Source organism: Candoia aspera, chromosome 10, assembly GCF_035149785.1.
Source record: "Candoia aspera isolate rCanAsp1 chromosome 10, rCanAsp1.hap2, whole genome shotgun sequence".
Classification (NCBI taxonomy): Eukaryota; Metazoa; Chordata; class Lepidosauria; order Squamata; family Boidae; genus Candoia; species Candoia aspera.
In genome coordinates, this window is record NC_086162.1 from 26879034 (window position 1) to 26901765 (window position 22732).

Genomic DNA, 22732 nt, shown 5'->3' on the forward strand with positions numbered 1-22732 from the left:
TCCCTTTTCCAGGGTGGGGGGAAGGTAGGCATTGTTGGCTGGGGTCACCTCTCTCAGACTGGCTGAGCTCCAGCTAATTCAGCCAAAGCAAAAGGCCTTGAATCACTCTGAGAAGACAGATGGCCACCGTCATGGCTCAGCACCCCTGGCCTTCCTTGCAAGCAAAGGTCCAATGCAAAGGGGCAGGGAGGTGGGGGGGTCATGTACTTGGGCAGGCCTCAAGCGCTGTGGATGCCACCCTGCACCTTCAGTTGGAAGGAGGCTCAGGAGGCAGGTGGGGCCTTGAGCCCTTGGAGGGCCCCCTGTAGAGAGTAAAGGGGGCTGATACCTTGAGGGGAGGGTGCTCCAAAGAGAGTTTGGAGCTTGTCTTTCTTCAGCTGGCCACTTTAGAAGCGAGGCTCAATGTGAAGGGTCCCACACAATCTGGGGTGCCCAGCTTGTCCTCCACCTGTCTGGTCAGAGGAGGGCAGACTCCTCCACAGGAGGCCTAGGCTCCACCAGGAAGTGGCCGGCGGGCCTTCTCTCTCTGCAGAGAGCACCAACCAGAGTTGCGGATGCCTCTCCCCCCATATGGAAGTTTCTGAAGAGTTCCCATATCCAGTGCAGTCCCCACCCCTCTGGGGCTGGCGGTTGTTCTATGCACCCCCCCTCCACCTCTGGCTGGGTTTCTCCAGATGATGTCATGCTAAGCTGGAAGAGAGGGGGGGGCTGCTCCTTCCCCCACCGCCCACAGCCCTGCTTCCTCCCTGGGGAGACCATCAGGAAGCCCCACCTCCTATTGCTGCCTTTGAGTGCTTTCCACATTCAAAATCTTTGGGGGGGTGGTAGAGAGGAGTGAGCCATTTATTTTGCACAGACTTGAAATTTCCATAGATCCCAGAGCCGTTCTGTTGCTAGGGGCATGGAACCCCTTCCTTCTTTTGCCCTTTGGTCATGTGTCCCCCCTTTTTCTAGAGTGAATATAGTTCAGTTCTCCTGATGTCTGAGACGGCAGCAAGCAGCAGGGGTGGGGGTGGGGGAATCTGGAGAATTGGGCTTAGAGTACAAGGCGAGCCCGTTGTGACCAGCCAGTCCTTGTCCAGCTGGCACAGATGTTCACCCTGTTCCCAAGCTGCGCTGGCTGGGAGGTTTGCAATATGGGGGGGGGGATCCTTCTGCCAGGAACAGCTGTTGGAGGAGGAAGGCTCTGCATGTCAGAAATCCAAGACTAAGCAGCTCTGAGTGTGTCAACATCTGGGGAGAGGAAAGGTGCGGGGGGGGGGGGCTTTCTTCTTAGAAACCTGTCTGAAGTCTTGAACTTCCAGGCTGGAAAAGACTAGCCTCCTGTACATCAGTGACTGGACAGAAATGGGACTAAGGGAAAGAGGGGGTTCTCAGGCTTCACCCCTGAGATGGGGGGGGTAGAGTTAAACATTGGAGTGGGTGGGGTAACCTCTCTGGAGGGGCCAGGAGTGGTCTTTTCAGGCTCGGCAGGAAGCAGCTGTGGAGGGGCACCAGCAAGCACAGTGGAGGAAAGCTGGGTGGCGTGCACGCGCCCTTCAGAATGACACTTTGCTGACGCATCTCCTACAGATGTTTGCAGAGGGAAACAACTTGAGGGACTTCAGCAGAGTTTGTCTGTCTGCTGGCACCTCACATTGTGTGTGTGTGGGGGAGAGACACTGCTCATCTGAGCCTGCTCTGCATTTCAGTGCCATGGAAAGTAGGCTCTATCTGGGCTTGTGCAGAGCAGCTAAGAGTTAACCCTATTCCTGGCGGCCGTGCTCCCTTGTAAACATTGTTGTTGGCTTGCAGCCCACCCACCCCAAGCTTGCTGCTTCCCATTAGCGGGTGGGTCTGTGTGTGCTCCATGGTGGGCGCAAAGCCCTCCCTGCCTGCAGCCTGCCTGGAGCTGTGTCGCCCTGCTCAGCCTGGGGCCATGGGCTTCGTCCCCCTCCTCCTGCTGGCCGTGCTGCTGCTGCTGGTTGGTTTCTCCCCCCTGCCTGGGGAGGGTCAGCAGGTCAAGGTCCTTTTCACCCCCACGATCTGCCACGTACATTGCAGCAGTGGGCGCTGCATTAACCGATGCGAGCCAGGCAACGCCACCACTCTGTACAGCGGGGAGAACGCCAGGGCAGTCGAAGGGGCCTCTGGATTCCGTGTCTGTGAGTATTGACTGGGGGAGGGGCACTGATGGCCCCAGCCATTGGCTTCTGGGTTGAGATGATGGACCCTTGATAAGTGACCTACCAACTCTAGTCAAAGTGGAGGGAGGGAGGGAGGGCAGGAGGGCAAGCAGGCATCCCACCCTCTGGGCCGGGGGAATGGGGTGCTGGGTCTTCCTTTGGGGTGAGTCTGCAAGCACCCTTCTGCTCACCCTCTCTCACTTTTGCTGCCTGATCAAAATCAGGTGCCCTCTCAAGGGAGACCTTTACAAGACGTCTTGCCTTACTTTCAGCCTCAGCCACTGCTTGGCAGGTGCCCAGTTCTCCTGTTCCCCAAGTGAGGCTCAGCCCGGCACTCACCGGGGATCAGCAGCTAGCTGGACCTCCCCCCTTCCATTGGCCCATGGCAGTTTCTTCCTTCTGGTGCCCCCTCCTCCTGCCAGCTGCCTGGCCAAAGGGCTCTCTCTATGCCCCTTCCCTGAGTCACGGTCTTGAATCTGCTTGGGCTTGAATCTGCCCTTGCAGATGCAGAAGATGGCTTAGGGTCTTATCCCTGTGGAATGGGAGGTGGTGGTACAGAGGGAGGGAGGGACACTTTCAGAACCAGGAAGCGTGCAGCTGCCTGAAGGTGGATCAGCCTGCCCCCCCTCCCAGGTAGGGGCCAGCTAGCACATCTCCCAGGACTGTCTGTGCAAGACGTCTTGTAAAGGCAGACAGGAGAGAGGAAATCTGGGGCAGAGGTGCAGAACTGGCTGCGGTGCTGTCTCTTCTCTTTCCCCTAATTTTTGGGAGGGGGCTGCCTGCCTGCCGGCCAGTGTCCTCTTCCCCTAATAGCTCTTTCCCCGGTGGCACGATTCCACTGGAGCCTCTTCAGGGCTTGGAGCTGGGAAAGGAAAGCATAAACATGAGGCTGGCATCATGCCACCCCCAGATGGGACCAGCTGCCTTGGGCTGGGCGCCAGCCTGCCTCAGCTCCATTCCTCCCAAGTTCTCTGGGACAGAGCGAGGCGGTTGCTGTGTTGGGCCAAGAAAGGCTGCTGGCGGGACTCTGGGCCCTGACCACTCGTCCAGCCACAGCTTGCCCTGAGTGAGCCTCAGTTCTCCCCAGAAATGCTACCGCCTCTGAGCTTGAGGTCATGGCGAGGGGGGGGTTGTTTGGAGGGAGGGAAGGGGGCTGTTTTCACTCTCCTCCCTGCACGTTGTGCAAGTTGTGCAGTGTGTTCCACTTGATGCTACCCAGGCCCCGCGTGGGTGGGAGCGCAGCAGGGAGGGGCTCGGCCAGTGGTCCGGGGCAGACAGGCTCTTTCTCCTGGGCTCCATCTTCACTCCTTGCTGTAGCAGCTGCTCCATACACAGGGTGGGGTAACTGGCATCCCATCACCCCGGGGGGAGAGATTGAGGGAGATGAAGGGGGTCCAACTTTTGCGGAGATCCAGGCCATGGCAACTGCTCTGCTTCTTAAAAGTCATCCCTTCCTGACCCCCCCCCCCAATGCTGATGCTGGCCCCGAGTTTCTCTGCAGTGGTTCCAGATGTTCCTGTTCCATGGAGTCATCTCTTTCCCGCCCCCAGGCTGCTCTTCTGTGGAAGTATTCTTAGCTATGGGGCTTGGTGAAAGCCAGAGCCTCGCATCCCTGCCCAGGCAGTCCAGCGCAGAGAGGAGGTGCCATCCTCAGGTTTGGAACCTGCAACCGAGGAGGATGTGGGTTGCCTCCCACCTGTGCCTCGAGACGGCTTCAGCAGAAACCCTCTCCAAAGCGGAGGCTTGCTGGGGGGGGGCAGGATCAGCCAGACCAGCCTAGAAAAAGCTAAAAGGCCTTCTGCCCATGCTCTGAGTCTGAGGCCTTGGCCTCGCCATCGCAGCCAGATGGCAGGAGCCCTGGCTGGGGCCTTCCTAGGTCTGCCCGAGGCCGAGATGCTCCAAGACCCTCTCCGGCTTCTGACTGGGCCGCCTGGGGCGGGAAGGCAGATGTGACGCTGTTGCCCTTTTCCTGAAGGAAAGACCGTTGCCTCTGCTGCGTCCCTAGGCTGGGCAAGGGGAAGGGAGTGGCTGGTGGGGGCCCAGCTGCTGGAAAGAGCCCCCCCCCAGTGCTGGCACACTTCACTCGAGGTGAGAGTGGAAGCGCAGAGATTGCAAAGGGACCGGCAAACTCCGCCTCGGAGGAGGATCGTGGTTTCCGGCAAAGGGCACCGGGCGGGCACAAAGTTCCGACCTCGCTAAGCCATCCTCTCCTCAGCCAGCTCTGCCTCAGTTCCTAGAGAAAGACCCAGCCTCCTTACTGGCAGCCAAGCCACAGTGGCTTCCGCTAGGCTTCAGGCGGGGGCGGGGCTGGCTTTCTGCCTTTCTGGGTTTCGTCTCTCCCCCCTCCCCTCCCACATACATACACAGACATGCCATTTTTGTAAAGGGCCTAGACAGCGGTGAAGCTTCCTGAGGCCTTTGTGCCCCAAGCAGGGGCTGGAAACCAGCCTCTCTCTTCTGGACCTTGCTTGGCTCCACCTTCCCCTTCCTCTCTGCGGGCATCTCTGCCAACCTTGGCTCAAGCAGGATATAAAGCGACACATCCGTGCAAATATCCTAAATCAAAGGAACAGAAATACTGTACTGAAATCAGCTGATTACACAATCTATCAACATCAGCCAGCTTCTGGGGGACGGAATGTCTGTTCACAGCAGCCGTTTATGTGGACTCTGCTGCAGAGCAAAGGTAGCCCAGGGGTGGAACACAGTAACAGAGGGATCAGGGAAAGGCCCTTCCGGGCCCCTGCTGAAGAGTGTTCCCTCTCCTCGCATTATCTTTCTCTCTCCAGAAATGTTTGGATGCTGCTCAGTCTCGGAAAGCAGGAACCCTTCAGGTGCCAGAGGGCACCCTGTGCCAAGCAGCTATGGGCAGGGTCTGCCCTTGGCCAGCTCCGCTGCCAGACTGGCCTGGCTGCTTCCTGCTGGAAAGAAAGGCTCTTCTCAGAGCCTGGGTGCTGCTGCCAAGAGCCTGTTGCCCAGGTTGGGGCCCACCGCATCAGAGTTCCTTCTTTTAAAGAGTCTGGCTCTTTATCATCCAAGAGGGAAGGCAAGAGGCCAAAAATACACGATGATGGTTGTAGAGAGGCATTGGCATTGGCTGGTTCACACTCTGCTAACCCAGGACTTTTAAACCTAGGTTTGTTCAACATGCCAGAACAAAGTAGCACGTCTTAGCAGGATGTGCAACTTCCTTGTAAAATATGAGCAATTGCATTGTGGTTATTTTTTCGCCTCCTTGGGAAGCAGCTGAGACCTGGTGGGTTTCAGCAGAGGAGCCCCTGGGCAGTTCAGAGCAGCCCAGAATCCTGAAAGACTGGGTCAGTAGCCCCTTGGAGCTGGGACGTGCAGAACTGCGGGTGGTGGGAGAGGAGGCTGGCTGGAGCCATTGGTCCCAAGGGCCTTTTGCCACAGCCCTCTGCTAGCCCTGAGTGGGCAGGTTTCCCTGCACAAAGATCAGGTACGGACACTCACAGCCACACTCACCAGCACTGATGATGTGATCCAGCCAGGTAATGAAACCCTAACCCTAACTCTGCAAGCCAACAACCAAGCTCAGAGAGCACCAAGGACTCCATTCAATCCTGAGCTAGAGAGATTCTCTTCTATAGGAACTTAGAACAATCCTAAAATCCATATAAATAAGGAAGTAGTTAACCATAATGACTAAAAAGACAAACCAGAGGAACTCTGAAATTATCTATTCAAATGCCTTCTTGGAGCCCAGCTGTTACACACTACCCAAAAGGGCCGGGGCCTGGGTCCCAGCCAGAAAAAATATGGCTGGCAAAACAATTCCCAAAGGAAGCGTGATTATGGGAAAAGTCCAGAGCTTGTGGATGCCTTCCTTGCTTCAGGAGGCCAGGAGGGAGGGTGTTTGCAGTCCCACCCCAGATGAGGGGTGGAGCTTGTGGGAATGAATGGGATCCTTGAAGGACCCCAAGCCAATTAGGGCTTGAAAGGTGAAAACAAACACTTGGAATGGAGCCAGGAAACCTGACAGCAGCCGGGCCAGGACCCCTCAGCTGAAAGAGGCCACAGGATCCAAATGTCAAATTCCTGCTTATTGGTGTGCTGTCATAGCTTTCCCTGGCATATTTCTAGGGCATTGCAGTAGTCTAGGCTGCAGGTAGCTGGGAAGAAAGATCCCCTGAAGTCAGTAGGGGTCTTGGCAGCTCAGGTGGCCTCTCCCAGCCCTTCCCTCTGGGAAATGCTTGTCAGGAAAGAATGAAGGCGCAGCAGCCTAGCTGTTCCTCACTCCCAGGATCCTCCACCTCCTCAACAGGTGCTTCCCTGGCCAGGCCCTCAGCCTCTCTCTGACAGGAGGCACCCATATCTCACCTCGGTGCCTTCCAGCACCCTCCTGACAGGCTGGACGACTGCCTGGCTCTCCACAGTTGGGCTTGGAAATGCCTAGCAGGTGGCTCTCCGTGTCACCTGGCTTGCTGCCAGTCAAAGTGCCCTGACCTGAGGAAGGCAGGTGTGCAAGATGGTGCATGTGGCATGGTATGACAGGAGTGTCTGCCCGGAATCCTGCTTATGGGGCAAGGAGCTGCTGTTTCAGGCTCCCTTGTGCCGGATTTTAAGAGCAGAATGGGCAGGAAGAGAGGGTAGCCTGAGGGGCTGACCAGAGGCTGACCAGGTTAACCCAGCAGGGACTTTGCAGCTCTGCCCAAAGCCCCTTTTTGTGACAAGCAGTGGTCTTTGCAAGTCGGCCAATCCATATGCTCCAGGAAGCAGTTTACCATGGCAGATGGCAGCTCAAGGGCACCAGATTTGGGAAGGATGATGCAAGGGGGTCTTGGGCTCTTTGCTTAGCTCATCCTCCCTGTTCCTTCTCCTGTGCTCAGAAACTCTTCTACTTGAGAAAAAGAGCTCAAGTTTTGGATGTGACAGGGCCCAACCATTCAGATGACCATGGGCTTGGAAACAGGAACACGGGGGTGGGGGTGGGGGTGGGGCCCAAAGGCCAGGCTGCCGGGGGCTCCCTACCTGCACTTCCACTGGAGGTGGGATGGAAATGAGGGATGATAAGAGTACTGAGGGCTTCCTCCTTGCCCTGGGGAGCTGAGCCTGGGTCCAGCCTTCTGCCTCTGGTTCCTCTCATACGTCTTTTCCATCCTGCAGTCTTGTGCCCCCTCATCTGCCAAAATGGGGGAGTCTGTCTCAGGAAGGATAAATGTCTCTGCCCCCCCAACTGGACTGGCAAGTTCTGCCACATCCCGGCCTTTCCTCACCCCAGCCAGGGACAAGCCCCTGCTCGCCGTGGGACTGAAGGAGAGCTGGAGGACAGAAGGCAATCTGTGCACACCCTCCCAATTGCCAACCACCACTATGAGCGTGACGGTAAGCAGGCATGGGGCGGGCGAAGGAGGGTCAAATGGAGAAAGGAAGGAAATATAAAGAAGACTGCAAGAAATGGCTGCGTCAAGGAAATTGGAACACGTTGCTTGGAGCAAGGCCGTGAAAGATCGGGGGGGGGGGGTTGCTTGCAGGCAGATGTTTCAGGAGAGGGCAAAAAGACAGGGCTATCCCATCTTCCCCACCTGCCCACTATGGAATAAAGCACATCACTGCTGGGGTGGTTAAGAGCTGGACCAGTAGTTAAAGGGACAGAAGGATTTGGGAAAAGAAATGGGGCTTCTCACATCCACGGGTCCCATCAGGACTGGCAGGAGAGGCATGTTATGGGTCCCATCTTCGAGAGTCATCTGAGGGGACCAGGAAGAGAGCCTTCTCTGCCATAGCCCCCACCCTGTGGAGCATCATCCCTCCCCCCGGACCTTAGATTGGCCCCCACCCTCCTGGCGTTTAGGAAGGCTCTGAAGAGGTGGGTCTGCTGCCCTGCTTGGGTGTCCAGAGGTGGTGGGGAGCTCTTATAATGGCTGCACTGAGCTGATATAGGATGACTTCTGCTGCTGATCATGATGTTCCGCTTTTTAAATTGATTAAGGAAAGTTTTTATATGTTTGTATATTGGTTTTCAACGTGTTTTTATTGGATTGTTTTTATCTGTTGTGAGCTGCCCTGAGTTGCTCAGGTGAGATGGGCAGCTGTACAAATCGAATAACTAATAATAATAACAGCAAGGACAACTCACGGGCCACGGGCAGGAGACGCAGGTCCGAGCCAACCAGGGAGCCGGCAGCACCGGCAGCAGAACATGGTGGGGCAGCCGCCGGCCCCCAGCGTCCTTCCACGACCCGGCGCCGGTCTTGGCCAGGGCACAGGCAGGGGGGCCTTTCCCGGTGCCTGGGCTGAGCGCTGCAGAGAAAACGGCCGCCCCGTTTTGGGTAGCGGAGAGGGTCAGGTCTGGGACTCCCGGGCGTCTTCCCTCTCGGCTCCGCCCGCGCTCTCCGCCCGGTGACCCCATCCTCTCTCCAGGTGTGGCGTCGATGGTGAACGTCCGCGTGGAGCACCCGCCGGAGGCCTCCGTCGTGATCCACCAAGTGGAGCGAGTGAGCGAGCAACTGCTGCCGGGCGACCCCAACGCCCTCCCGTTCCCCCGCCAAGCCCACTTCGGTGTGTTGGCCCAGAGCAGCCGCCGTGACCCCGACGGTGGCTACGGCGAAACCTCCGGGTTCGGCTACTGCTTCCAGCACCTGCGGGGCGAAGAGGTAGGCGGGCGGGGCTCGGGCGCTGGGCTGGCTGGAAAGCTCTCTGGCACCCGCGCGCCCGCTTCGACCCTTCCCGAAGGCCGGAGGGAAAGAGAGGGGCTGACCCTCGGCGGGACCGGCTGGACGACCGCAGACTCTCGGAGCCGCGCGACGGTTTTCCGCGGTCCTGCCGGCTCCCGGAGCGGCCGCGACCGGCCGCGGCCCGGGCCAAGTTTGCCAGGCCCTGCGCGTTTGGTCCGCGGTCAGATGCCCTGGATTCCAGCCGTCCCTTGCCAAGCGCGTTTCTCTTCCTCCTTCCCTTCCGTTCGGCGCCCACAGACAGGAACGCGGTAGCATTTCCCGCCCGCAGTTCGTGCCCAGACGCCATAGTGGTCCTTGACTCTTCCCTTGACCCTAGCTGTGGTCAGGGCTGCTGGGCAGGCGGACCTGGGCACAGCTCCTCCCACAGGCACTGCCGCCTCCCTCTGCCTGTGGAGGAACCGGCTGGGCAGCAGCGCTCTTCGCTACTCGGGTGGCTCCCTCCTCTAGCGAGGGAGCGGGGAGAGGCGCGGGGGGGTGTCCTTTCCTTCAGGGAAGACTGGTGGGCAGGAGGAGGGAGGGAAACCACTGCCCTGGGCCCTCCGCTGTGAGGTCCTCTGTACTGACTTGTCTGTCCAGCTCCAGCGCACACAGGCCTATTTTCACACCCTATACCACTTGCACAGACAAGAATGCAATTTTGCATGGCCTGCTTGCATGTCAACCTACACTGCTCGAGGGTGAAAATTTCTAGGGAAAAAGCAAACTGCTCAGACTCCTGTTTTGCAGTGTGGATCTCGAAGGACCCTGGGGTGTGCATTTTGGCTTTACACAGACGTGTGTGAGAGCTCAGAGTGGCACGCCTTGCATTCTCCTCACTTGCCAGGAGAGCAGGCAGTTAATGGGGGTGTTGCTGGGTTGGTTAAGGGCATTGCCTGACTGCCCACTGCCTTGCCCTTTCAGTGCAGTGCCCCCCTGCCTGGGCTGCGCACCCGAGAGATCTGTTGTCGTGGGTCCGGTGTGGCCTGGGGTGTTCATGGCTGTCTGCCTTGTGCCAGTGGTGACGTGGGTAAGATTGCTGAGAGTGGGGAACCCTGGGGGAACACAGGGTTGGCGCTGGGGAACACAGTATTCCTACCCAGCCGGCTTCCTGCCCTGTGGCTTCCTCTGACCCAACTCCTTCCCTAGGTCCTCACCCACCCCTCATACCTCTTGGCTGTGCCTGCTTCCTGCCTCACACAAAACGGGGGCAGTGTACCTACTTAGAGGGCCCCCCACTCTTCTTTTATGCTCCCCTATGGCAAGCCATCTCTCTCGGGGCCAGAGGAGGGGAGCAGTTGCTCAGGAAAGGGAGGTGGATTTTCAATGTCTGATGCAGAACGTGTCCCCACAGGGGATTATGGGCCAGTTGGAAGGAATGAAGTGGGTTGTCCCAGAGGGTTCCTGCGATTGAATAATTCCTGTGTTGGTGAGTGGGCTGGGCTACCTCAGGACAGATTGCTGGGGTGGTGCTTCTCCCTCAAATGCCCAAAGGCTCCAGCGAGGCTGCAGGGTGCCTTGCTGAGAGGTGGGACCTTGGGGAGGGGGGGTGAAGCCTCCCCTATCTGGTCCCCCAGCCATCCTGTCACGCTCTCCCCCTTGCCAGATGTGGATGAGTGCCAGGAGGGCAGCTTCTGCCACAACGGGGAGTGCACCAACACACGTGGCAGCTTTGCCTGTGTGTGCCACGAGGGCTACATCCTTGATTCCTCCCGCAGCAGCTGCATCTGTGAGTCTTGCCCCCAGGGAAGGCGGGTTGGGGGGCTGGAGAATGGGGCCGTGATGGCTGCCTCTGGATGTCCTGGAAGGACAGCTGCTGCTCTGGCGTGAGCCTGGGAAGGCCTATGGCGCCCAAGGTGGGCAGGCCCAGGCAGACAGAGGCTGCCATCTCCTGGCCACCCAAAGCAACTTGGAGGAAACCCACCCCCGTGGCCCCAAAGGGTGAAAAAGTGGTCTTGTTTAACATTTGCTTGATTTGAACTGAACGTTCATTCAGCGTGAAGAGTTTACGCAAAGGTGAGAGAGGGAAGCAGAATCAGACCATTGAGAAAGCAGCGCTTTCCATGCGCAGGCCATTGCTTCTTGTTCTGGAAAGGTGGGTTCTGCCAAAGATATAGCCCATAGATCAGAGATTTTGTTCTGATATTAAGAAACAGATCTTCAACTTGTTATTCAAAACTGGTCAAATCATACAACCAATCAATCTGAGCTGAATGCGAATTTATCTAAGTAAATTTTAAGTAAAATTTTATATTGGGGAAATATCGAAGGATTTTAAGGACTTGCAGGAAACAGCCTCCCCCCCACCCCACGTATCCTGGGCATGCCCAGGCTGGCTTGCACCTCGTACCTCACACCGGAAACAGACCGACCCGCAGAGCCAGTGGCAGGGCTGGGTGGGAGACCCAGCCACCACCTGGACCACTAGCTAGCCAAACCTGATCCGCATTCCCAAACCGTTTCCTTCATTACCCCAAACTGCTCATCAGAAAACCTTGCAGGTAAAATCCCATAAGTCAATTTAATGGGTTCATGTGTCATTACCCCAAGAAAAACTACTTTTACCCCATCTGGGGGAGTTTACCCAGGGTTGGGAAGCACTGTTTTGTGGTCTCTCTGTTGCTCCCCAGCCCACCACGTGATCTCAGAGGTGAAAGGGCCCTGCTTCCGAGTGCTGCGGGATGGCGGGTGCTCCCTCCCCATCCTCCGCAATATCACCAAGCAGATCTGCTGCTGCAGCCGGGTGGGCAAGGCCTGGGGCCGGGGCTGCGAGCGCTGCCCACCTTTTGGCTCAGGTGAGGCCTGGCTGTGGAGCGACGGTCTACTGGATCAGCATGAGCTTATTGGTGGGGCGGGAGTAAGAGCTGGGGTGGGGGAACGGCACGGGGGCGGGGTGGTTCACGGGATGAAGGGGGAGTCCCCAAGGGCCGTCAGGATAGCCTTTGACCACGAGTGCCAGGAGAAGGGAGCCCCCGCTTTGCCCTCTCCCTTACCTGCTCCTGCTGCTGCTGCTCTCCTGGCAGAAGGCTTCAAGGAGATCTGTCCAGCTGGACCCGGCTATCACTACTCTGCCTCTGACCTCCGCTATGACACTCGCTTCCTCGGCCAGGACCCTCCCCGGGTGCCTGTGACCCGCCAGCAAGGGAGGCAGGGATCTTCCTCCTGGCTGCCCCGGACAACAGCAGCACCGGCCGTCGGTATGCATTGGGGAGGGGGTCCTGGATTGCTGGCCTTGAACACTTGGAGAGGCCCCTCTGGTCTCTCTGGGCTGGAGCTGGGCTCTCCCGAGGCACATCCGAGGGAATCCATCTCTCTGAATGCCCTCTCGGATCAGGACGTTCACATCAGGCTGGCCAGGGTGTGCCTTCCAAGGTTGCCCAGCGCAGGCAACCCTGGAACCCCTCTCCACCCTTCCTTCCTGATGCCAGCTTTTTCTGGCTTGCAGTTCTCAGGAGTGCCCCACCAACTACCTGGCTGGAGCGCTTTCCTTGGCACCTGCCTACTCAGTCACCTGGATCTGGGCCACCTGCACCAAGTAGAGAAGGTGGGACCTTGGCCTCTAGGGGGGCCATGCCAATTGGTGAGGGACCAGTTGCAGCGGCAAGTGTGGAGAGGGGGGAAAGTCCAGGGAGCTAAAATGACCAGGTCCCCATGGCATTCTTTCCCCAGAGGTTGGGCAAGGGGTGTGCGAGCAGCACCCTCAGGTGTGCGGGCCAGGACGTTGCATCCCCCGCCAGGGGGGCTACACTTGTGTGTGCGAGCGTGGCTATTGGCTGAGCCCTCAAGGCACCCACTGCATTGGTGAGTTGGGAGAACGGGGCCCACGAAATTTGGGCACTGGTGTTGGCCCAGCCTTTGGTGGTGGCATGGCAGCTATTTGGGCTCCCCTTCAGGCAATGTCAGCCTCCTGAAAGGCAGAACTTCTGACTGTCACGGGAGATGCTCAGAGACAATCCAGAGCTTAGGTTTGGGTAGACTCTCTTGGTAGGTTCTGGGCTGAGCTCGGCTTGCCCCATCTGGCCGTGGGTACGTAGGGAGAGGAAGCGCTCCTCCTGGACATTCTCACCCTTCCGAAACCTTCCTCCTTTCACCGATGTGCTGCCAGCTAAACCCCCTTTCTCCCCCTCTCCAGATGTGGATGAATGCCGTCGCAGTCCCCGCCCTTGTGCCAATGGGCACTGCCAGAACTCCTTGGGCAGTTTCAGCTGCAGGTGCCGCACCGGCTTTCAAGCTGACCCCTTTGGAGTAGAGTGCCAGGGTAGGTGCTCCACCGGCTTTCGCCATTGGGGGAATTGGCCATCCCATTGTGTGCCCACGTCCCACATTGCCCAAGTTCCCTTCCAGATGTTGATGAATGTGCCCAAGTGTCCCAGCCCTGTGTGGGTGGGCATTGCCAAAACACCCTGGGCTCCTTCCGCTGCTCCTGTCCAGGTGGCTATCGGCCTGAACCCTCTGGCTCCGAATGCCGAGGTAACGGGGTGGGTGCCTCAGCAGGGAGGGGAGGCCGGCTGGCAGCATGTCCTGCCTCGGGGTTGTGTTCCCTTTGCAGGGGGATCCCTGCTCGGCAAAGTAGCCTGTGCCTCTGAGCAAGGGCCTCCCTTCCCACCGGCAGATGGCCACCCCAACTCTCCCGGTCCTCCCTCGTCAGGGCTCCCCTTTGTTGACATGGGCAGTGGCAGCATGTGCGGGGGGCATGTGCAGGGGTTGAGTGCATGAGGGAGTCAGGGAGGGACCCGGAACACAAAGTCACCGTGAGGTTTTCCAGATGTCGACGAGTGCCAGGAGACTCCCCCCGTCTGCCAGCCTGGCCACTGTGAAAACGTGCTGGGGGGGTATCGCTGCAATTGCCCCATTGGCTACCAGCCCAACCACCTGGGGACTCTGTGTGTAGGTAAGGGGGCTGGGAAGGAGCTGCCGCCATGGGTTGGTCTGTCACCCACCCGCAGCTTGAGGGGTGGCAACACCCTCTTTACCCACCACAGTGCTTCCTCTCACTCCCAGATAACCCCCTTCCGCTGGGTTTGTCCTGAAGCGTCCAGAGCCGAGTGCCCGAGAGGAGGTAGGTCCACAGGGGCTCTCTGTAATGCAGCCTCTTCCTCTGTCCCCCGCACAGATGTTGATGAATGCCTGCAAAGCCCTCCGCCCTGCGGCTCTGGGCGCTGCGAGAATGTGCACGGCGGGTACCGCTGCCTCTGCCCTGCTGGATTCCGTGCCAGCCTCACGGAGAACCAGTGCCTGGGTAAGTGGTGGGACGGGGGAGGGAGGAGGCCTGGTGGCACCACAGGCTCACCACCCTGACAGGCGCACTCCCTCCATAGACATTGATGAATGCACAGCAACGGGATCGCCTTGTGGCCATCAGGGGCACTGCTTCAACACAGAGGGCTCCTTCCTCTGCCAGTGTGCCCGAGGGTACCGGATGGAGGGCACAGGGGGGACATCCTGCATGGGTGAGTGCCGTGAGTCAAAGGAACGTGCCGGCCAGGATTGGGTTCGGCCAGGGGCTGCTGCCCTTCTGTGGACCCAAGCTGAGCTCCTCTCCAAGCTCTGGGTTCCCTTCAGGTGGAAACATGGGCAGTGCTGGCAAGTAAGGTGCCCCTGCTCATCTCTCCCCACTGTCCACCTGCTAGATGTTAATGAGTGCCTGGAGAGCGACTTCTGCTTCCCACGGGGTGAGTGCCTCAACACTGAGGGCTCCTATACCTGTCTGTGTGCCCAGGGCTTCATTGCAGCTCCTGACGGGGCCTCCTGTGAGGGTAAGGGACCCTGTGATCTCACGGGGGGTGGGGGGGGTGGGGGGCATTGAATGCATGCCAGTTGAGGGCAAGAATCAGGAAACACTGTGGTGGTCTTGCCCTGCTGACCTCCCCTTTGGCCTCTGCACAGACATTGATGAGTGCCTCAGCACCACAGCCTGTGCTGGAGGGCACTGTGCCAACACCGATGGCTCATTCGATTGTTATTGCCCCCCTGGCACCCGCAGCACACCCAACAAGGCTTCCTGCGAGGGTGAGTGGCAGTTCTTGGCTGCAGCCTCTTAGCAGTTTGTCTCCAGGTGCTGTGGGATGGGGGCAGGGGGCTCCTGTCATCAAGGCTGAGTTGGGGGAAGGCCAGAACTTGGTTGAAGCTGCTGGGCAGGAGAGCTGTGGCGCCTTGGAGTCTCCAGCCCTTGGAGAGCTGCCGCTGGCACAGGATTGGCCAAGCAACCTTCTGCATGATAGGCACAAGCCCAAACTCTGCCTGACAGCACAAGTGGCCCCACCGAGGAGGACCACAGACCAAGTGCTGCTTCACCCCTGCTGACGCCACTCCAGCTGGTGGTTCTCCCTGGAGGGCTGCGGCAAGGGCTCCCCTGGGGTGTGGTTTGCCACATTTGTCCTCTTGCACAAAACATGGGGACCCTGCAGGCTTATTCTGGGATGCTCCACAATAGTTGATTGTGGAGCATCCCTTGGATGCTTAAAACACGGTTTGGTCCATAGAATTTGGAACCCTTACCAGTGCCAGGAAGCTCCTACCGAACCTTGATCTCTTCCTGCGTCCCATAGATATCGACGAATGCCAGGAGTACGGGGCAGCCCTCTGTGGAACGCAGCACTGTGAAAACTCAGCTGGCTCATACCGCTGTGTAGTGGCTTGCCAGGCTGGCTACCGAACCAGTGCCGTGGGAGACTGCGTGGGTGAGTGCTGCCAGGGCCATGCAGAAGGGGCTGGCTGCTGGTCAGGTTTCTGTGACTCATTCCCCAACTCTGGGCCTGTGCGGTGTTGGGTTGGTACCGGGCATCTGCTGCACACCATCACAAACCATCTGCACGGGAGCCTTCCCCAAGAAGGCAGAAGACCCTCCACCCGGGAGGTTTCAGCTTCACTTCCTTCTCGTTAAGTCTGGCATCTGTGCCAATATGTGGCTCCCCCCTCCAGACATCAATGAGTGCCAGGAGTATGGGGTGTGCAGAGAGAAGCAATGTGAGAACACCCCAGGGTCCTACCACTGTGTGGCCAGCTGCCAGATGGGCTACCAAGCCACCGCTACTGGGGACTGCATAGGTGAGGACACCCGTGGTACAGTATTTGGACCATGGGCAGGAGCAGGAGCCCCCCAGTGGTAGCTTCTGCAACTTAGAAGCCCACTGCAGGGTTGTGGGGCCTTCCGAGCGGTGGATGTGACTCTTGCAGATGTGGACGAGTGCCAGAACAGTTCTGTGTGTGGCGCCCATGCCATCTGCCACAACTTGCTTGGCTCCTTCCAATGTATCTGTGACCAGGGCTACGAAAGTGCCAGGGATGGACGGCATTGCTTAGGTTTGTGGCTGGCAGCAGGGCATGGGACGGGAGGCCCCGGGAGGGGCAGAAGAGGTGGAGGGCCGGATCCCAGCAGCACCTTTTTCCTGCTTCCACGCAGATGTGAACGAGTGTGAGACGCTCCAGGGGGTGTGTGGAACTGCACCGTGTGAGAATGTGGAAGGCTCCTTCCTGTGCATCTGCCCTCAAGCTGGTGAAGAATTTGACCCCATGACTGGCCGCTGCATTGCTTTGACGGGTGCTGGTGAGAGGCAGGGGGGAGGGGGGCTTGGAAAGGGACTGAAGAGGAGAGAGGCCTGTGGTGTAAATGCCAGGCATGCTTCAGGTCTCCTTCCCCTGGCTGAAAAGATAAGGGCCTCCTGAAGCTGGGTCCACATAGGGCCCTTCCAGCTCGGTGGCCAACCAGATGCCTCTGGAAGTCCACCCGCAGAGCAGAGGGGTGGCCTTCCCAGTGGGTGGCCCTTGGACGTGGGCTGCCTCTAAGCCAAGGTGCTTGGCAGCCAGCGATCATCCTCTCCTCTGATTTCTCCAAAGTGTGTCTAAAGTTCTAAACTGCCTCTGAATTAAGTGCATCCCTAGACGTTGCATGAGATTTTTTAAAAGTGCAAAGGCAGCTGCTGTTTTTGACCCCCAGTGCTTCCCCCTTGGGCTAATGCAGTAGTATCTATAGCCTGCGGGGGGAGGACAGGCCATCGAGGCTGGAGCAGCTTCTTCAGTGGTTCTAGAGATTTCACCCACCACCAGTGATGCATGTTAACCACAAGTAGACTATCCAATTCCAGATGGATTTGCAGTGGTTTTCAACGCCACACAATAACAGCACAACAATTAAAAACCATCAGAGGCGTAACGTATTACTTAAGCTAAGCCAGTATGGGCAGCCCCCAATGCTCTATGTAATGAAAATGTTTTTAAGGCCTTCTTGAAAACCAAGGGGCTGAGGGCATCCCTTATTTGGGAAGCAAAGGATTCCAAAGGGCAGAGGCTGCTGCTGAGAAGACTCATCCCCACCACCACCACCACCGCCACGTGGGAACCCTCAGATCAAATCAGGTGGACCAAGACTGGGTGGGATGCGTGGTCCTGTAGATACCTGGGTGCCAAGCCAAGTAGGGCCTTTTGAATCAGAGCACCCAGGAGCAAATAGGCAACCAATGGGGTAACTGCTGAATAGGCGTGATGTTCCTGAACTGGTGGCCACCTGGTGGCAGGTGATACATTTTGAACTACCTGAGGCACCTCAGGCAGAGCACAGCATACAGTTGAGTGGTTGCCTGCTGAACGAAGAGGCAAGTTCTTCTCCTAGCCAGGTCCATCCACGTTGTCTGCCCCGCAGCTCGTCCTGCAGCCTCCCCCGGGCGCCCGGACGCCACACAGCCAGAGAGCAGTGACGGCCTGCGACGTGAATGTTACTATGACCCCAGTGCAGCCCAGGCCTGTGAGAACGTCCTGGCCAGGAACACCACGCACCAGGAGTGCTGCTGCAGCCTTGGCCACGGGTGGGGCATCGACTGCCACATCCAGGCCTGCCCCTCCTTGGGGACAGGTAAGGCTGGTGGGGGGTAAGCAGGTCACCTGGCGGGGGCTCTGGTGCAGTGGTGGACCAGGCTAAGGACCTGCTTATACGTACGTCTAGAGTCACTTTGGTTGGAACAGCCCTAGTAGCAGACTCTTGCAAGTCTGAACGTGCCCCCCCCCCCGCTTATCTTAGTGTGAACAAGGGACTGCGGGTTTTCTCAAGTTAGTTTCTTGGAATAGGCTTAAGCCACGCTCGTCTGATTGCTGCCTTGGTAAGGGGCCTCCCTGCTGTCCTTCAAGGCCATCCTCTCTCCCTTCTATCCAGTGAGATGCATTAGCCCCCCTACCTCAGGCTCCTTGGCCACCAAATGAGGCAGGGAGCTGCTTGCTGCTCTCCCCACCTGCAGCTTCCTCCAGTTGGCCTGTGGAGGCCAGTGGTGTGATGGGTACAAATTAATAAGTTTTTAAGTGAGGGGACAAGTTTTTCATCTTCGTCCTGTTTCATTTGAATGGCCTGCCCACTTTGGTCCCACCCACTTTTGATGGAAGCTGCATGTGGGGGAACCTCCCCTCACATGCCTCTCCAAAGCATGTGGCGGTGCTGGACCCATCCTGTTATAAGCACCCTGTGGAAGTGGTGGGAGGGAGTCTTCTGCTAAACATCTTTCATACTGGCCATACAAGACATTGAAGTGCTCTCAGGTTCAGGCGGCAAGAACTGTGTCATCGAGCCATGTGAGCTGTGGGGCAAAAGTAGGTCTGTGGTCTCAGCCCAGCGAGGGCCTGACTGCAGCTGAAACGGCAGAGAGACGGGTTGCAAGGGCATAAATTACACCACAAAGCGCACCTTAATTCTCTGCAAGTGCGCTGATCCTTTGAACAGATCTGCGCAGGCAGATGTCTCCAGAGCGGCCGAAGCAGGTGGTGTGAGCATGGCCAGGCATGGGGGTTGGTCCATTCTCACCGTGAGCACCTGCGTAGTTCTGGGGAAACACAAAGGGGAGAGATTGTGGCTTCAGATGTTGCAGCAGGCTTCTAATCTCCCACCCAGTCTCCCTTCTCTGGGAGGGGCTTGGCCAGGCTGCTTATCCACAGGAATCCCCTTGTGCATGGGGCAGTGCTCGTGACTTCTGGGAATCCAACAGGAAGTGGGGAAGGAGGGAGCCATTCTCACCAAGGGGAACTTGCATTCAGGCACTAAAATGGTTCCAGGTGGTTTGTGCTCCTGAGGGCGCCTGTCAGCACAGGCGGGCTCTGGAGGAAACGAACAGACTCCAAAGGCCCCAATTTGCACTTTACAGACGTCCTCGGGTTTACCATCTACTCAGTCTTGCATCTTCTAGAAAGGTATTTGTAACAGCTCTTTTTGCTGGTTTTAACTTGAAGCTAGAGCAGAAGGAACGCTTGAAAGGCGTGAAGCCTTTTCCCCACTCCTGGGCCACCCAGCCCCCAGACTGAGGGAGGGAGGTACGCTTGGGGCCCTTTGGACGGCTGCTGACCTGTGGTCTGTTCTTCTGCAGCCGAGTTCCAGAGTCTGTGTCCTCATGGCAGCGGCTTCACTACCATCAACATCAGAAACACCCCAGCTGTTGCAGGTGGGAACTGCTGTGGGTGTCCAGACAGGGCCAGTGCTGCTGCAGGGAAGTGCAGGCTTAAATGGGGCTGGGGGCGCACATGGAGGGGAGTTCTTTATTCTTTTTGCTTTGATCCTGCACAGATGTGGATGAGTGTGCCCTCTTCAGCTCCCAGGTGTGCAAGGGCGGGGTTTGTGTGAACAAGGTTCCTGGCTATTCCTGCTACTGCCCCAACGGTTATTATTATGAGACGCAGCACCTGGAGTGCATTGGTGGGTACTGGCTAGTGAATGCTTAGGGGGCTTTCCTTGCAGCCCTGCTGCAGCCCTTCCCCACAATGTGCTTGCAGTCCTGAGGCCAACTGATGCCCTTGTCACCCCAGATAATGATGAGTGTCTGGACGAAGAAGCTGAGCCCTGTGTGGGGGGGCACTGCATCAACACCATTGGCTCCTATTACTGCTCCTGTGCCGCTCCCCTGGTGCTGGACCCCTCCCAGCGCCGTTGTGTGACCAACCAGAGCCATGGCTTGGGTTCGTACTGCCCCACCTCTCTGCCCATCAATTCTGGTCCAGGGCATCAGCTTCTCTGCCAGGAAATGACCAGGGAGGTGCTTGGAGGGAGATTCTGATCACAAGGCCATCCTTGGTGCCCAGTTCTTTGGAAAGGTGCCAGCAGGGAAGGGTCACCCTCGCCATTCCTCTCTGAAGCCTCCCTGCTCATTCCCCCAGATGACCACCTGGCTGTGTGCTGGCAAGAGGTGGGCCCGGACCTGGTCTGCAGCCGACCCCGCCTGGACCGCCGGGTGACTTACACGGAGTGTTGCTGTCTCTATGGGGAAGCCTGGAGCATGAACTGTGCCCTGTGCCCAGCCCGGGACTCTGGTAGGCCTCCTTCCTCCCCACAGGAGCTAGGCCAGCAACAGCCCCAGGGATTCATCAGTGGAGCTGGGGCCCAGTGCTCCCCCTTGGAGCTCGTGAACAGGGAGAGGGACCAGAACATCTCCCACCCTCTCCAATGCCGCAGGTGCTGGAAAGGAAGAGCCATGGTAGCACAAGGAGAGCAGCCTTCTCCTGGTTCATGGACCTGTCTAGTTTTCTCTTTCAAACTGCCTGGACAGGAAGCTATCTGGACATCGGGCGGAAAGGAGTCCCATGGTTACTTTGTGCAATGAGAAAAGGTTCCGCTGGCGGCCCCATCAGGTCCCAGATTGGGTGCAATGGTATATGCCTCTGCACGCCACGGTCTGCCTTTTTCCTAAGCCACCCATCGCCACCTGGGGCTTCCTGTTGTTTTTTCAGCTTTGAGACTGTTTGAGAATCTTGTCTCTCAGTGCAAATATCCAGGAATTTTCAGGGCTTTGTGGGGGTCTGTGGGGAGAGGCTGGTGAGGTCCCTTTTGGCCCACTTCCTCTGGAGATGATCCTGTCCTTTTTCAGCATCCTGTCTCTATAGCCATATGGTGGGGTGGGGGGCAGTGAGACTATCTACTCCTGCAGTTTCATTGCTATGCAAAGTTCTGCCATCTTGGAGAGAGGTCCTAAACCCCCCTTGCTTTTCCCTCCCCCAGACGACTTTGAGGCTCTGTGCAACATCCTTCAGCGCCCCAGTTATGGCTTGATGCGGCCAGGAAGCCTGGGGGCGCCCTTTGAATACGGCAGAGGCGGGTTTCTGCCCTACGGCCCTGAAGTCTATGAGCCCCTGGCCCGGCCCGGCCCTCAGCTTCCTGGCTACAGCCCTCTCCCTCGCGAGTCACTCTACGGCCCATCACCCTACGAGGCAATCAGCCTGGACAATGTGCCCTATAGTGACAGGCACCTGGAGGGCCCCGCTGAGCAGCCCCAGGGTGGATACCAGCCTCATCGCCCTCCTGAATCAGACTGGCACTATCCGACCCATGGCCATGGGCATTCCTACCCTGAGCGGCCCAGCCGGGCCAGTGAAGACCACCGTGAGTGGGAGACAGGGAGGGTGGGCCACCAGTTGCATTTCTGCAAAATGGCATGCGCAGGCGTGGGTGGCTCCGGCTGTGGCCTGGTGTGGCTGCTCTGCCGGAGCAGAAGAGAAGCCCCATTTTGCTGCTTGTCGGTCTGTCCCCAACAGGCCGTTTTGGAAGCTCCAGAGGGCTCCAGGCTGAGGAGTGCGGGATCCTCAGCGGCTGCCAAAACGGGCAGTGTGTCCAAGTCGCCGATGGGTTCACCTGCTCCTGCGACGAGGGCTACCGCCTTGACCCAACGCACATGGCCTGCCGTGGTGAGAGGGCCCCCCTGCAATTCACTTGGCCCTGCCTGCTCCCCCTGCCTGCGGGTTGTGGCTCAGCTTTCTTGGCTCAGTCTTGACCACTCCAACACCTGGTCCTCCGGGGACCTGATGACCTCCCTCCTCTCCTGCAGATATCAACGAATGCAGGGAGACGGAAAGGCTCTGCTCTGGCGGCCGCTGCCTCAACCTGGACGGCTCCTACCGCTGCTTGTGCCCTCCCGGCACCATGCCCACCGGGCAGCCCCCCCGCTGCCTCCACATCCCCCGCAGCCGAGCCTGAGCTGGGGCAGGCGGGGAAATGTTTATTCCTTGTCCAGGCAGGGAACGGAGGAAGGCAGTGAAGGTGAAAGGACCCTTTGCCCGCCCCACCCTTCCTACCCCAAGGAGCTGCCAGCCTGCAGCCCCTGGAGGAGCCTGGGAATGCGGTTAGTGCTGGGAGGGGCAGTGCTCTGGAGAGGCAGGTCTCCCCTCCTTCTGGTTAGCGCCAGTGGGTTGCAGAAGTTCCAAAATAGGGTTTGGCATCCTCTCTGATAGGTATTGTCTTTTGAAGGGAAAGCCAATCTGGCCACCTCTCCACTCCGTCCCAGGGGGCCTCTGATTGAAAAAGTTTTCTCACCATTGGAAAAGATTTCCCAAAGGGCCCCCCAAGGCCCGCTCCATCCATTGTCTGAGTTTGCAAACGGAAGGCATGCCCCCCAAAGCCCTTCCTCAAGACCCACATCAGAGCTAAGTTACCTCCAATGCTCTAGCGAGCTATCCCGCAGGGTGCTGCCTAGTGCCCCCTGGCACAGGGGCTGCAGGGTGCATGCTGGTCCTTCTCTGCATTTCCTTTGGCCCTACAAAAGTGTAGGGCTTTCTCAGAGGGTATGGAAATAGGGCTGAGCGTGCAGGGGACTGTTAGCAAACTGGGCCCTTGACCTACCATCGGAACTGGCTGGAGAACCGCATTCATCCTGCAGGGCATGGGGATAGCAAGGAAGCCTAAATCCTAAATGTTTCCCAGGTACTTGTGCCTGTCATGAGGGGAGGAGGCCCTATAGCTCACCATCTCTACTCCCCCAGCTCCACCTCCCAAATTACACCAACAGATGCTTAAAATCCCTTGCACGTTCAAACACGCACACAACCCAGAGAGGGGCTGTCAGCTAGGCAGGGGGCCTTTTAGCATCATGCCAGCTGGGGCCCACAGTCACTTCCTCACTGCTGTTACTGGACCAATAAATATTTTCTATAAAAGGAGTT

At 58.0% G+C, this 22732-nt stretch overlaps 1 protein-coding gene across 1 annotated transcript; it reads left to right on the forward strand.

The window, feature by feature from the left end:
- Positions 1 to 1476: 1476 nt before the first annotated feature.
- On the forward strand, positions 1477 to 22726 carry LTBP4 (latent transforming growth factor beta binding protein 4). The gene is made up of 29 exons (XM_063312150.1): positions 1477 to 2144; positions 7290 to 7508; positions 8547 to 8779; positions 9761 to 9866; positions 10191 to 10265; positions 10443 to 10565; positions 11467 to 11631; positions 11860 to 12033; positions 12282 to 12380; positions 12506 to 12637; positions 12969 to 13094; positions 13181 to 13306; positions 13602 to 13727; positions 13950 to 14075; positions 14155 to 14286; positions 14467 to 14592; positions 14723 to 14845; positions 15385 to 15516; positions 15758 to 15883; positions 16013 to 16138; positions 16239 to 16382; positions 17475 to 17684; positions 19177 to 19251; positions 19374 to 19502; positions 19613 to 19762; positions 19961 to 20113; positions 20799 to 21179; positions 21332 to 21481; positions 21622 to 22726. The coding sequence occupies exons 1-29, from the start codon at positions 1850 to 1852 to the stop codon at positions 21768 to 21770; spliced, it is 4431 nt and encodes a 1476-aa protein (XP_063168220.1). The 5' UTR covers positions 1477 to 1849; the 3' UTR covers positions 21771 to 22726.
- Positions 22727 to 22732: the final 6 nt, after the last annotated feature.